At 66.3% G+C, this 11,713-nt stretch overlaps 3 protein-coding genes, 1 long non-coding RNA gene and 1 other non-coding gene across 6 annotated transcripts in view; 2 read left to right on the forward strand and 3 right to left on the reverse strand.

Moving 5' to 3' along the window:
• Positions 1 to 2,213, reverse strand: part of VARS1 (valyl-tRNA synthetase 1) — a 2,498-nt gene extending 285 nt beyond the window's left edge. Inside the window, exons 1-7 of the mRNA XM_048293017.1 lie at positions 2,145 to 2,213; positions 1,965 to 2,043; positions 1,446 to 1,564; positions 1,063 to 1,206; positions 671 to 818; positions 425 to 585; positions 223 to 334 (exon numbers count right to left, since the gene is read on the reverse strand). Coding sequence (XP_048148974.1) covers positions 223 to 334; positions 425 to 585; positions 671 to 818; positions 1,063 to 1,206; positions 1,446 to 1,564; positions 1,965 to 2,043; positions 2,145 to 2,213 — 832 coding nt within the window. The remainder of the gene's footprint in view (positions 1 to 222; positions 335 to 424; positions 586 to 670; positions 819 to 1,062; positions 1,207 to 1,445; positions 1,565 to 1,964; positions 2,044 to 2,144) is intronic.
• Positions 2,214 to 2,377: 164 nt separating this feature from the next.
• Positions 2,378 to 3,942, reverse strand: LSM2 (LSM2 homolog, U6 small nuclear RNA and mRNA degradation associated). Of its 2 annotated transcripts, none has more exons than XM_048293033.1 (5): positions 3,898 to 3,942; positions 3,444 to 3,511; positions 3,074 to 3,104; positions 2,930 to 2,990; positions 2,378 to 2,688 (listed from the first exon to the last, which is right to left on the reverse strand). In XM_048293033.1, the coding sequence occupies exons 1-5, from the start codon at positions 3,898 to 3,900 to the stop codon at positions 2,393 to 2,395; spliced, it is 459 nt and encodes a 152-aa protein (XP_048148990.1). In that variant the 5' UTR covers positions 3,901 to 3,942; the 3' UTR covers positions 2,378 to 2,392. The 2 variants fall into 2 exon arrangements, with proteins under 2 accessions (XP_048148990.1, XP_048148991.1); XM_048293034.1 differs by having other exon boundaries at positions 2,563 to 2,688; positions 2,937 to 2,990.
• A 1,629-nt stretch (positions 3,943 to 5,571) lies between these two features.
• Positions 5,572 to 6,576, forward strand: LOC125320642. The gene is made up of 2 exons (XR_007201234.1): positions 5,572 to 5,775; positions 6,099 to 6,576. It is a non-coding gene; the product is annotated as an uncharacterized LOC125320642 (long non-coding RNA).
• A 1,313-nt stretch (positions 6,577 to 7,889) lies between these two features.
• Positions 7,890 to 10,735, forward strand: LOC125320625 (zinc finger protein 774-like). The gene is made up of 4 exons (XM_048293018.1): positions 7,890 to 7,904; positions 8,586 to 8,646; positions 9,566 to 9,788; positions 9,832 to 10,735. Exons 1-4 carry the CDS (start codon positions 7,890 to 7,892, stop codon positions 10,733 to 10,735), a joined length of 1,203 nt encoding a protein of 400 aa, XP_048148975.1.
• Positions 10,736 to 11,458: 723 nt separating this feature from the next.
• TRNAL-AAG lies at positions 11,459 to 11,540 on the reverse strand. Its single transcript has one exon. It is a non-coding gene; the product is annotated as a tRNA-Leu (tRNA).
• Between the last annotated feature and the right edge of the window lie 173 nt (positions 11,541 to 11,713).

An 11,713-nucleotide genomic window follows, 5' to 3' on the forward strand; every position in this document is an offset into this window, starting at 1 on the left:
CCCCCCCCCTGAGCCCCCAGACCCCCCGTGTCCACCCCCCAGACCCCCTTGAGCCCCCCCAGACCCTGAGTACCCCCAAAGCCCCCTCCCAGACTCACCTAAAGCCCCCCCAAACTCTCCCAATACCCCCCGTAGCCCCCACAGACACCCTAACAACCCCCTCTGAGCCTCCCCCAGAGCCCCCAACCACCCCCAAATGCCACTGGAGCCCCCCCCCCCGACCTCCAAAGCCCCCCATACCCTTCTTGCAGCCGGGGGGGGTGGGGGTCTCATAGCGCAGCCCCTGCAGCTCCCGCCGGGCCCGGCTGGGCTTGGCCTTGGCCTGGGCCTGGGCCTGGGGGGGCACGGGGGGGTCAGGGACCCTCAGGGACCTCCAGGGACCTCCCCAGAGACCCCCAGGGACTCCCCCCCAGGCCCCCCTCACCTGCAGCTCCCGGTTTTTCTCCTGTTTCTGCTGGAATTTCTCCAGTTTCTCCCGTTTCTTCGCCTCCTTCTTCAGCTGCGCCGCGCTCTTGGCGGGGGGGGGCTCGGCCTGGCCCAGCCCCCCCGGACCAGGACCCCTGGAGACCCCCTGGGGTTGCTCCCCTGGACACAGCGAGAAGGGGGGGGGGTCACTCTTTGTCCCCCTCCAAATCCCCCACCCCCCGTGGCCCCCCCTCCCCACACTCACCGGGGGTCCCGGGGGGGGCGGGCGTGGGGTCCCCCCCCCCGCAGAGCCGCACGTCCCCCAGCTCCGCCCGGAACTCAGGAAGCCGGACACAGCCCAGGAACCAGCGAGTGACCGCCGGGAACGGGGCGCGGGAGGGGGCGTCCAGCACCTGGGGGGGCACAGAGGGACATCGGGGAGGGGCACAGGGGGACATCGGGGGGGGCACAGGGACACGGGGGGGGGCACAGTGACGGGGGGGTCACAGGGACATAGGGGGAAAGGAGCTCAGAGGAGTCATGGGGACAAAAGGGGACACGGGAGGGTCGGGGGGATGGCACAGGGGGTCGGAGGGGTCAGGGATGATGGGGGGGGAATTCCTGGGGGTCCCGGGAGCATTCGGGGGGGGGTCTCACCTGCGTGAACGGGGCCAGCAGGGCGCAGGCCACGGTGACATCGGCCAGGGTGACGCCGTCCCCCACCAGGAAGGAGCGGCCGCTCAGGTGGGCCTCGAGAGCCCCCAGCCCCCGGCGCAGCTCCTGCAGCCCCCGGGCACGGGCCTGGGGGGGCACGGGGGGGGTCAGGGACCCCCAACCTCCCCCCCAAGCCCCCCTCCATATCCCCTCATACGCCGCCCGCAGCCTCCCCACCCCCATTTGTCACCCCCCAAAAACCCCCAGGCTGCCCCCCCCCCCACCCCCACCTCGGGGCCCCTGTCCCCACCCCCAAATCCCACCTGTCCCCCCTCCCCGGCCCCTCTGTACCCCCCCCATGTGTCACCCCCAGGCCCCCCCCTCACCTCGGGGGGCCCCCCCAGCGCGATGGCCGCGGCCGTGGCCAGGTCGCCCTCGGCGAAGGCCACCCACTGCCGCACCAGGGCGGCCCTCGGGGGGGGCCGTGCCGCGCAGCCGGGGGGGGCTCAGGAAGAGCGCGGCGGCGCCGGGGCCCAGCAGGGCCCCCCCGGGGGGTGCGCAGCGCGGGCAGCGCGGGGGTCCCGGCCGCGGGGACCCCCCCGGGCACCCGCTCCACGCGCGGCGGGGGGCCCGGCCCGAAGCGGGCGGCGATCAGCACCCGGCGGGCGGCGGCGTCGGCGGGGGGGGGGCGGCAGCAGCAGCACCGGAGGGGCGGCCATGGCTGGGGGGACAAAACGGGGGGGGGGGGGGGGCTGGCGGTCACCGGGGGCGTCAGGGCTGCAGGTGGGGGGGCCGGGAAGCGGTGCCGGGCGGTGTTTAGGGGGTCCTGGGAAGTGCTTGGGGGTCCCGGGGGGTGTTCGGGGGGTGCCGAGTGGGTTCCGGGGGTCCCGGGGGAGGCTTAGGGCCGTGGCCGGGGGGGCCGTGCTGTGGGGAGCGCCGGGGGCCGGTGCCGGGCGGTGTCGGTGCAGGGGTCTCGGGGAGCACCTAGGGGGCACCGAGGGAGAATGGGGGGTCCCGGGGGGGGGTCCCGGGGGGGGGGGGGGAAATCTCCGGGGGTCACGTGGCCTCCCCGCCTCCCCCGGTACCTGAGGCGGCCGCGGCGGGAGGAGACACGTGGGGCGGCGCGCGCGGCGCATGCGCAGAGCCCCGCCCATCTCGGCCCGCCATTGGCTGGCGCTCGCTGGCGTGGGCGGAACTTCCGGTGCCACCGAGCGTCCCGGAGCGAGCGCCGCACCCGCCGCGCTCTGCGCCCCCCAGCGGCCCGGCGGTGCAAACCCTCCGCGACCCCGAAAAATGGGGGGTGGGAGATACCCAAAACCACCCCAAAATCACCTCAAAAGCACCCAAAAATCAACCCCCAGCCGACCGGGAGAGCCACACACATGGAGAACAGGGCAGGGGGCGGGCATTTATTGGGGTTGTGGAAATGGGCCGTGGGACTCCCTTGAATTTTGGGGCGTCCCCTCGGATTTGGGGAGGGGTCCCCCCGGATTTGGGGGAGGGTCACTGCTTCTGCTGCAGCGCCTCCTTGCGCGCCGCGTCCTGCAGCAGCTGTGTGTCCACCTCGTCGGCCGGGAGCTGGACATAGCGAACCACGGAGCCGCGGATGAAGCAGTTCTTGACCGAAAGCTAGGGGGGGGGGGGGAGCAGAGACCCCCTGAGACCCCCGAATTCCCTGAGACCCCCCCCCCTCCGATCCCCTGAACTCACCGAGACCCTCCCAAAATCACTGAGATTCCCCCTGAGACCCCCAGACCCCTCCAGACCCCCTCTGCCCCACCCAGAACCCCCTTAGGCCCTCCCAGCCTCCCCCAGACCCCCCCCGGCCCCCCGGACACCCCCCCGACCCCCCGGACCCCAGACCCCTCACCATGTGCGGGGTACTTCTCGGGGTCGGTGACGCTGATGTCGGTTAGTTTGATGTTCAGGTACTGGGGGGGGAGCAGGGGGGGTCAGAGGCCTCTCCAAAGCCCCTCCAGAGCCCCCCGGGGCCCCCCCGGGGACCCCCACTCACCTGATCGACGGAGTGCAGGGTCCCGCAGATGCTGGGGAGAGACACGGGGGGGTTTGGGGGGACCCTGGGAGTTTTGGGGGGTCGCAGGGGGGTCCAGGCGGGGTTTGGTGGGGGCGTTGGGAGGGGGATGCACGGGGGGCTGGGGGGTCTCTATGGGGTCCCCGGGGGGGGGATATGGGGGGGCTTATGGGGGGTCTATGGGGGGCTTTGGGGGGTACCGGGGGGGGTTCCTGAGGATGCCCATGGGGGGGGTCCCGGAGAGTTTTATGGAGGGTCTGGAGGAGTCCCTGGGGGTCCGTTCGGGGGGGGTCTGTGGGGGTCTCTATGGGGGTCCCGGGGGGGTTCTGGGGGTCCCGAGCCTCCCCCTCACCTCAGGTCGTTCTTGAGCTCCACGACCACGTCCTTCCCCACCAGGGACTTGAAGAAGGAGTAGAACAGCTGGGGGGGGGACATGGGGGGTCAGGGGGGCTTTGGGGGGGGGTCACGGGGGGGCTCGGGGGTCCTGGGGGGGGTCCTGGAGTCCGGAGGGGTCGGGGAGCGGCACGGGGCGATCAGAGGAGGAGCATTGGGGGGGGGGTGGGGGGTGGGGAGGACAGGAGGGCCGGGGGCGTCCCGGCGACACGCGGGGGACACAGCGGGGTCCCGGGGGGGGGGACACGAGAGGGTGGCGGTGGCCGCGGGGCGGCTCAGGGGGGTCCCGGGGCGGGCCAGGGGGTTCAGGAGGGGTCGAGGGGGGACACGGGGGGTGCTCGGGAGGATCGCGAGTCGAGGGGGGGGCGCGGGGGGGGCCCCGAAACCCCCCCGGCACCGGGACCCCCGCTCACCATCGCCGCCCGCCGGAGCGCGCCACGCAGGCCCCGCCCCCTTCCGCCGCCACCGAGGCCCCGCCCCCGCCCCGCCCCCGCCCAATCCCCGCCCGCGCTCCCCGCGGGGCCCCGCCCCCCGCGCGATCCCCGCCCAATCCCCGCCCGCGCTCCCCGCGGGCCCCGCCCCCCGCGCGATCCCCGCCCAATCCCCGCCCGCGCTCCCCGCAGGCCCCGCCCCCGCCCCGCAGAGGGTCCCGCCCACTCATCGGGGCCACGCCCACCCGGTGGAAACCACGCCCCCGCGGGGGTGGCGGGAAATGACTCACCCGCCCCCGCTCCGGGTCAAAGGTCACGGGGACAGCAGGGACACGGGGGTCCCGTGACCCGAGTGACCACAGTGACCCTCCTGTAACTCCCCTGTGGCCCCCCCTCAGGGAGCCCCGCAATGACCCCAGTGACCCCCGGTGGCCCCCCTGTCACCCTTCTGTGATCCCCCGGGACTCCCCAGTGACACCCTGAGACCCCCTGGGACCTCCCAGCCCCTGTCCCTTTGTCCCCCCTGTGTCCCCCAATGTCCCCTGTCCCAAGATCTCCATGTGCCCTCTCTGTCCCCATGTCCCCTCCCAGCATCCCCATGTCCCCCCTGTCCCCAAATCCCCACATCCCCCTGTCTCCCCATGTCCCCCTGCCCTCCGTGTCCCCCAAGTCCCCCGCAGTGTCCCCAAGTCCCCGCAGTGTCCTAATGTTCCCCCACATGTTCACATATCTCCGTGTCCCCAAGTCCCCCCCAGTGTCCCCATATTCCCCCCCCCCATGTCCCCCACGTGTCCCCTGTCCCCGTGTCGGTCCCGTGTCCCCTCCTCAGCCACCCCCACCCACGCGGGGCCGGGTGGGGACCGGGAGAACCGGCCCCACTGCCGGTGATGGCACCGGCCCCGTCACCGACCTGTCACCGACCTGTCACCTGCCCCTGTCACCTGCCCCTGTCACCTCCCCGGCTGCGGGGATTTAAGGGCGGCCCCAGGGCCACCCCGGCACCGACGGAGCTGCCGGTGAGTGGGGACGGGGACCGGGGACAGCAGGGACAGAATGGGGACAGGGAGGGGACCGGGTGGGGGGAGGACAGGGACACTGGGATGGGACGGGAACAGGATGGGGACATCGGGACAGGGTTGGGCACAGGGATATTGGGATGGGGACAGGATGGGGGACATTGGGAGGGGGATGGAGACAGGACAGGGACAGGGTTGGGGACACGGGGACAGGTCAGGGGCATTGGTATGGGGACAGGGATGGGGACATGAATGGGACAAGGGGAAAGGTCGGGGACAGGGACATGGGGACACAGGGCTGGGGACAGGTCAGGGACGTTGGGAACGTGGGGGTGGGGACACACGGACAGGGTGGGGACATGGGGACAGGATGTGGGGACAGGGCTGGGACACGAAGGATGTGGGGATGAGGACATGGGGACGGGGTGGGGACAGGGACACGGGGACACAGGGATGGGACAGGATGGGGACAGGGAGGGGACAGGACGGGGACACGAGAACAGGGATGGGGATGCAGGGATGGGGACACGGGGATGGGGACAGGGAGGGGACAGGGATGGGGACAGGGATGGGGACAGGGAGGGGACACGGGAATGAGGACAGGACAGGGAGGCGACACGGAGACAGGGACGGGGGGATAAGGACGGGGACATGGGCAACAGGCAGAACCCAGGGACGGGGGGCAGGACGAGGTGGGGGGCTGTGTCCCCCCGGCCCTGTCGCCGCTGATGTCCCCGCTGATGTCCCCGCTGTCCCCAGGGATGTGTGCTGGTGCCCAGTGTCTGCTGAACCTCCTGCGGCTGGGTCTGGGGGGTCATCAGGGGCCTCTGGGGGGGCCACGGAGGTGAGAGGGGGGGCCCATGAGGGGACACTGGGGGGACACCCAGGGAGGAGGGGACAGTGACACGGGAGGACCCCTGGGACCCGCGGGTGGGGGCACCAAGAGGCCGCCTGGGCAGGGGGGGTGCGGGGGGTGTCCCGGGGGGGGGGGGGGGGACAATTGGGACCCCCGGGGGGAGGGGGAGGCACTCATGGAGGGGGGCGGCCCTGGGGACACGGGGGGGGTCGCGGGAGGAGGAGATGACCGGGGGGGAATGGGGGGGTCAGGGATCAAGGGCGGGGCTGAGGTCAAAGGTCACCGCTGACCCCCTCTCCCCCCTCCTCCAGCGACCCCCCCGCCCCCCGCGGCCGAGAGGACGGCGATGGTTCCGGGCAAGGAGGACTGAGACCCTCGGGACCCCCCCGGGACGCCCCCGGCCCTCCCCGCGCTGAATAAACGCCCTTGAGCCGTGCCCGGCTTTGAGCGATTTTGAGGCTTCCCGGGGTGGGGGGAGACGGGGGTTCGGGATGAAACAAAGATTTAATTAGAAAATTAAATAGAAAAGTCAAAATTAAATAGGAACTGTATAGAAAGTGAAATCAGAGATCAAACAAAAAGTTAAACGAAAATAAAAAAGATATAAACCCGAATAAAGCTAAACGAAAAATAAATAAGAAAGAAACACTAAATAAAAATCCAATAAAATTTATAAAGAAGCGAAAAATAAATAGAGAATTTAATCTGAAAATTAAAGAAAAGATTGAGTTACAAATCAAAGAAGAACGTTAAATACAAAAGTCAAATAAAGGATTCAAACCCTTCAAATACCCCGTAAATGTTTAAATTGTCCCGACACTGAATCCCGACAATTCCCGTGCTGCGCCCGCGGAATTCCCGGCTGGAATCGCCGCTCCCGGACCCTTTGGGGCATTTTGGGGTGGTTTTGGGGCCGGGGGAAGAAACGACGCCGCAAGCCGGGATAATTCCCCAAATCCCCAACTTTCTGACCTAAACCCGATTTTTTCCCCCAATCCCGATTTATTTTCCCCCATCCCGATTTTTCCCCCCAAATCCCGGGTTTTTCCCCCTCGGGGTAGGAAAGGGTTAAAGTTCCGTGTCCCCCCCTTGTCCCCCCCCGGTCCTCGCTCGGGAACAAAGCCGGGAATGTCCCGGTGGGATTCGCCCCCCCCCCCCCCCCCCCCCCCCCCCCCCGCGCGACATTCCCGGGATTTTCGGGGCCGGGGGGGGAATCCCTGAGCTCCCCCCCCCGCCTTTTCCCAGCGGGATGGACCCAAACCCGAGGGAATTCATTAAAAATCTCCGCGTTTGTCTCTCGCACTGGGGCAAGCTGGGGGAAAACTGAGGGGAAAAACCCAGAATTGGTTTTGGGGGGGGGTTCGGTTGGGATTTTCCCCCCCCCCCCGCGCTCGATGGCCCATCGGGAGCGGCTGATGGACCATCGCGACAGGCCCGCGGGCGTCGTTGTCACCTGGGGGAGGTCATTGTCACCTGGGGGAGGTCATTGTCACCTGGCGACAGCGCGGGGGGAGGGAGGGAGGAGTTTTTCCAGCATTCCCCCTTTTTTTTAACCCACATTCCCTCTTTTTTTTGGCCCGAATTAACCCGTTCTTGTCCAGGATCCGCCCTCTTTTGACCCGAATTCCCCCTTTTTTAATCCAAATTCTCCCTTCCTTGTCCCAAATCCCCCATTTTTGACCTAAATCTCCCTTTAATTTGACCCGAATTCCTCCTTTCAGACCCGAATTCCCCTTTTTTGTCCCAAATCCCCGGCGTTCGTCCCCTCCCGGACCTGGGGGTCTCCTCCATCCTCGGCGGTCCCTGCACGGCTCCACGACATTCCCACGACATTCCCACGACATTCCCACGACATTCCCACCTCCCTCCACCGTTCTCGCCTGGACCCACAACTCCCCCTCCCCCCCCCAAGCCCACCTTCCCTCGGGGTGGGGGTCCCAGCGCGGCCGTGACGTAGAGATGACGTCACTCGCCCCCCGAGGCCGCCCCCTCCCCCCCCGTCCCCCGGCGCCCGCAGGTCCCGGAGCCTCTCCGGGAGTTCGGGACCCCCCCAAAGACCCCCAGATTCCCCCCAAAAAAACCCTCCCAGGGCTCCCCCCGTCATGACCGAGCCGCAGGTAGGGCTGGGGGGAGGGGGGAGCACGTGGGGGGCTGGGGGAGTTGGGGGGGGGGGCTCCGCATCCCTGAGGTGAAACTTTTTAATTTATTTATTTATTTTCCGTTTTCTTAAGAAAAGTTTTTTTTCCCGGTTTTGGTCTCTTAATTCGGGTTTTAAAAGTTTTCTTAAAATTTTAATTCTCGGTTGCTTCATTTTATTACACTTGATTTTATTCTATTTTACCTTGTTTCATTTTATTTCATTTAGTTTTATTTCATCTTATTTTATTTTGTTTTGTTTTGTTTTATTTTGTTTTACTTAATTTTTTTTCATTTCGGATTAGTTTATCTTGTTTTACTTTATTTCATTTTATCTTTATTTCGTCTCTTTTTATTTTATTCCACTTTATTTCACCTCGTTTAATTTAATTTAATTTAATTTTACATAGCTTTCTTTTCTTTCATTTAAATTCATCGGGTTTTTCATTTCGTTTGTGTTTGGGTTTTTAAATTTCATTTCGTACCGGGCGTTGAATTTCCCATTTTTGTCTTTCAACATTTATTTCTACCTCCGCTCTTTATTTTCTTCTCTTTTAAATTTCGGGGTTTTGGATGCTTTTTGGTTGCCGTTTTTTCTTTTTTCCTTTAAATTTTGGGTCTTTTGCTCCTTTTTTCACCTTCCCCCCCCCCTCCCTCCCCAGGTGCCCGAGGTGCTCCAGGAGGTCACGGTCACCACCGAGCGCCCCCCCGGCTCCCCGGAAGGTTGGGACCCCCCCCAAAAATCTCCCCATGCCTCCATTCCCCTTTACCCCCAAATTCCACCCCCCCGCCCCCCCATCACACCCTCAAAATCTCACCCGAAATGTCCCCAAATCTCCCCCCGGGGGCTCTGGGGGGCTCCGCTGACCCCCCCGCTTTGCCCTCCCCCGCAGGAGCCCCCGACTGGGCCCCCCCGGGGGGCGTTTGGGGGGGTCCCGGCCAGGACGAGGAGGAGGAAGAGGAGGAGGAGGAGGAAGAGCGGGCGAGGCCCCTCCTGCGGCTCTGGGGGGCCTGGGGGGGCTCCGGCGCCTCAGGTGAGGGACGGGGAGGCACTGGGGGGCCTGGGGGTGTCAGGGAATTGGGGACACTGGGACGGACTAGAGGGCACTGGGGGGGGTCGGGACTGGGGAACTGGGGGGAACTGATGTGACTGGAGGGGACGGGAACTGGTGTGACCGTGGGCTGGGGGGGGTGAAGGCAACCCCTTTTTGGGGTGATTCAGTCCTTTGTTGGGCTCCTCAACCCATTTTTCGGGGTGATTCGATCCCTTCTGGGGAAGTTTCCACCCCTTTAGAGCGTTTCAACCCCTTCTCGGGCACCTCGACCCCTTTTTGGGGTGGTTCAGCCCCTTTTTCTGAGGTGATTCAATCTCTTTTGGGGCACTTCAGCCGCTTTTTGGGGCATTTCAATCCCTTTTCGAGCGTTCTGTGGCACTTTAACCCCTTCTGGGAGTGATTCTGCTCTTCCTTTGGGGCACTTCAACCCCTTTTTTGATCGTTTCAAGCCCTTTTTTGGGCTGACCAAACGCCTTTTCACGGCGCTCCCCTCCTGACCCCCGTTCCCAGCCAGCTCTAGACACAAACGCCCTTTTCCTCCCATTTTTTTCCCCTTTTCCCCCCTTTTCTCCCTCATCGCCCTGCAGACGACGGGTGGCCGAGCGCTGCCGAGGCCGAGAGCTCCCGCGACGGCTTCGAGGATGCCGAGGACCCTCGGGGGACGCCCCGGCGGGACCCCCCGGACCCGGTCCGCCCCACCTGCGAGCTCTGCGGGAAAAGCTTCACCTCGGACTCGTCCCTGAGCCGCCACCTGCGCGCCCACCCGGGCGGGGCCCCCTTCAGCTGCTTCCGCTGCCGCAGCGCCTTCCCGTGCGGGGCCGCGCTGCGGGAGCACCTGGGCACGCCGTGCCAGCCCCGGCCCCCACAAGTGCCGCTCCTGCCCCAAGCGCTTCGCGTCTGCCCGCTCGCTGCAGAAGCACCGGCGCGTCCACCTGGACGGGGCCCTGAGCTGCCCGGACTGCGGCAAGACCCTCATGTCCAAGGCGTCGCTGGTCACCCACCGGCGCATCCACACCGGGGAGCGCCCGTTCGCCTGCCCGGACTGCGGGAAGAGCTTCATGGCCACCAAGTCGCTCAGCAAGCACCGGCAGTCGCAGCACAGCGCCGGCGGCTTCATCTGCACCGACTGCGGCAAGAGCCTCTCGTCGCATCCCGCGCTGGTCACGCACCGGCGCATCCACACCGGGGAGCGGCCCTACGAGTGCCCCGACTGCGGCAAGGGCTTCATGGCCGTCAAATCGCTCAGCAAGCACCGCAAATCCCACCGGGACGGGGCCGCGGGAGCCCCGCCCGCGCCGTGCCCCGAGTGCGGCGACAGCGGAGCGGCCGCGCCCTGCCCGCACCGCCGGCGGCCCCTAGGGGACAGCCCCGAGCGCGGCGCGGGGGTCCCGGCCGCCCCCCCGGCTCCGCTGCGGCCCCTCGGGGACAGCCCCGAGGTCCCGGCCGCCCCCCCGGCTCCGCTGAGGCCCCTCAGGTGTCCCCGCCACGCGTGCGAGGACTGCGGGAAGGCGTTCCGGGACGGGGCCGCGCTGCGCCGGCACCGGCGCATCCACACCGGGGAGAAGCCGTACGGCTGCACCGAGTGCGGGAAGAGCTTCCGCGCCAGCTCCAGCCTCGTCATCCACCGGCGCATCCACACCGGCGAGAAGCCGTACCCCTGCTCCCACTGCGCCAAGAGCTTCATGTCCAGATCGTCCCTCATGAAGCACCTCCGGACCCACCTGCGCAAAGAGCTGCCCGAGGGGCCGCGGCCCTGACCGGGCATTCCCGGCGCCGCCGGGTGGGGCCCAGCCCTGGATGTTGGGTGCCGAGCCCCAGGGATCGTTCGGATTTCGGTGCCTGCCTCAGGGACTGATGGACAAATCCTGGGTGCCCACCTCAGGGATTGATGGAAAAATTTGGGTGCCCACCTCAGGGATCGATGGAATTTTGGTGCCTGTCCCAGGGCTGGAGATGCTCCTGTATATCCAACTCCTCTTTTAGAGGCTAAAAAGCCTTTTTTTAGCTTCCCACCACCACAACCATTCCAGTATCCAAAGTGGAGGCACCGGAGGCGGGGGGGGGTCTCTGTTCCCCTGAGGGTCACTCCATCTGGATTGTGTTTTTATGGATATGGCGTGTCCCAAACCCACGTTTCCTTCCCCAATTTCCCCTGCTCCAAAATGAAGTGAAATAAAGCAGAATTGGGATTTTGGGAAAGTGGGGTTGTGACTTGATGGCTCAGGGCTGGGATGGGAATGTGGGACCCCCATGGGGACAAGCTCCCCCTCTCCAGGAGCCCATCCTGGGGGGCTCCAGAGGGACCCCCGGGGTGGGGAGGGGTTGGGACGGCGGGATTGGGGTGAAATTCGCTCATTGTGATGATGCCGAGCCCAGTTTCCCCCTGGTTCCGTTCCTGGGGAATCCCAAAAATAGGGGAGGGAGCCTCCTCCGGATGTGGTGCCCCCTCGCACGCGCTCCAGCTGCGCCCAAAATTCCAGTGGCAGCGGTGGGATTCGAACCCACGCCCCCGCAGGGACTGGAGCCTTAATCCAGCGCCTTGGACCGCTCGGCCACGCTACCCTGGAGGGGGCAGGGCAGCGCCCCAGGATCCGACCCAAAATTTGGGAATTCAGGCGAATTCATCAGTGGGGGAGCAAAGGGGGATGGGAGAGGGCAAGGGTCCCCCCGGTCCTCCCCAGCCCCCCGGACTCCCGTATTTTGGGTAGGGTCCCTTCCGGCCCCAAATTCCCGAG

Source organism: Corvus hawaiiensis (genome assembly GCF_020740725.1).
Source record: "Corvus hawaiiensis isolate bCorHaw1 chromosome 31 unlocalized genomic scaffold, bCorHaw1.pri.cur SUPER_31b, whole genome shotgun sequence".
NCBI lineage: Eukaryota > Metazoa > Chordata > Aves > Passeriformes > Corvidae > Corvus > Corvus hawaiiensis.

Coding starts and splice junctions, on each gene's coding strand:
- LSM2 (XM_048293033.1), bottom strand. Junction 2,991..3,073: donor CCCTGCACTCCGTCGATCAG/GTGAGTGGGGGT, acceptor CTCCCCCCCCAG/TACCTGAACATCAAACTAAC. Junction 2,689..2,929: donor CGAGAAGTACCCCGCACATG/GTGAGGGGTCTG, acceptor CCCCCCCCCTAG/CTTTCGGTCAAGAACTGCTT.
- LOC125320625 (XM_048293018.1), top strand. Junction 8,647..9,565: donor CCCCCCCGGCTCCCCGGAAG/GTTGGGACCCCC, acceptor ATCGCCCTGCAG/ACGACGGGTGGCCGAGCGCT. Junction 9,789..9,831: donor CGCTGCCGCAGCGCCTTCCC/GTGCGGGGCCGC, acceptor ACGCCGTGCCAG/CCCCGGCCCCCACAAGTGCC.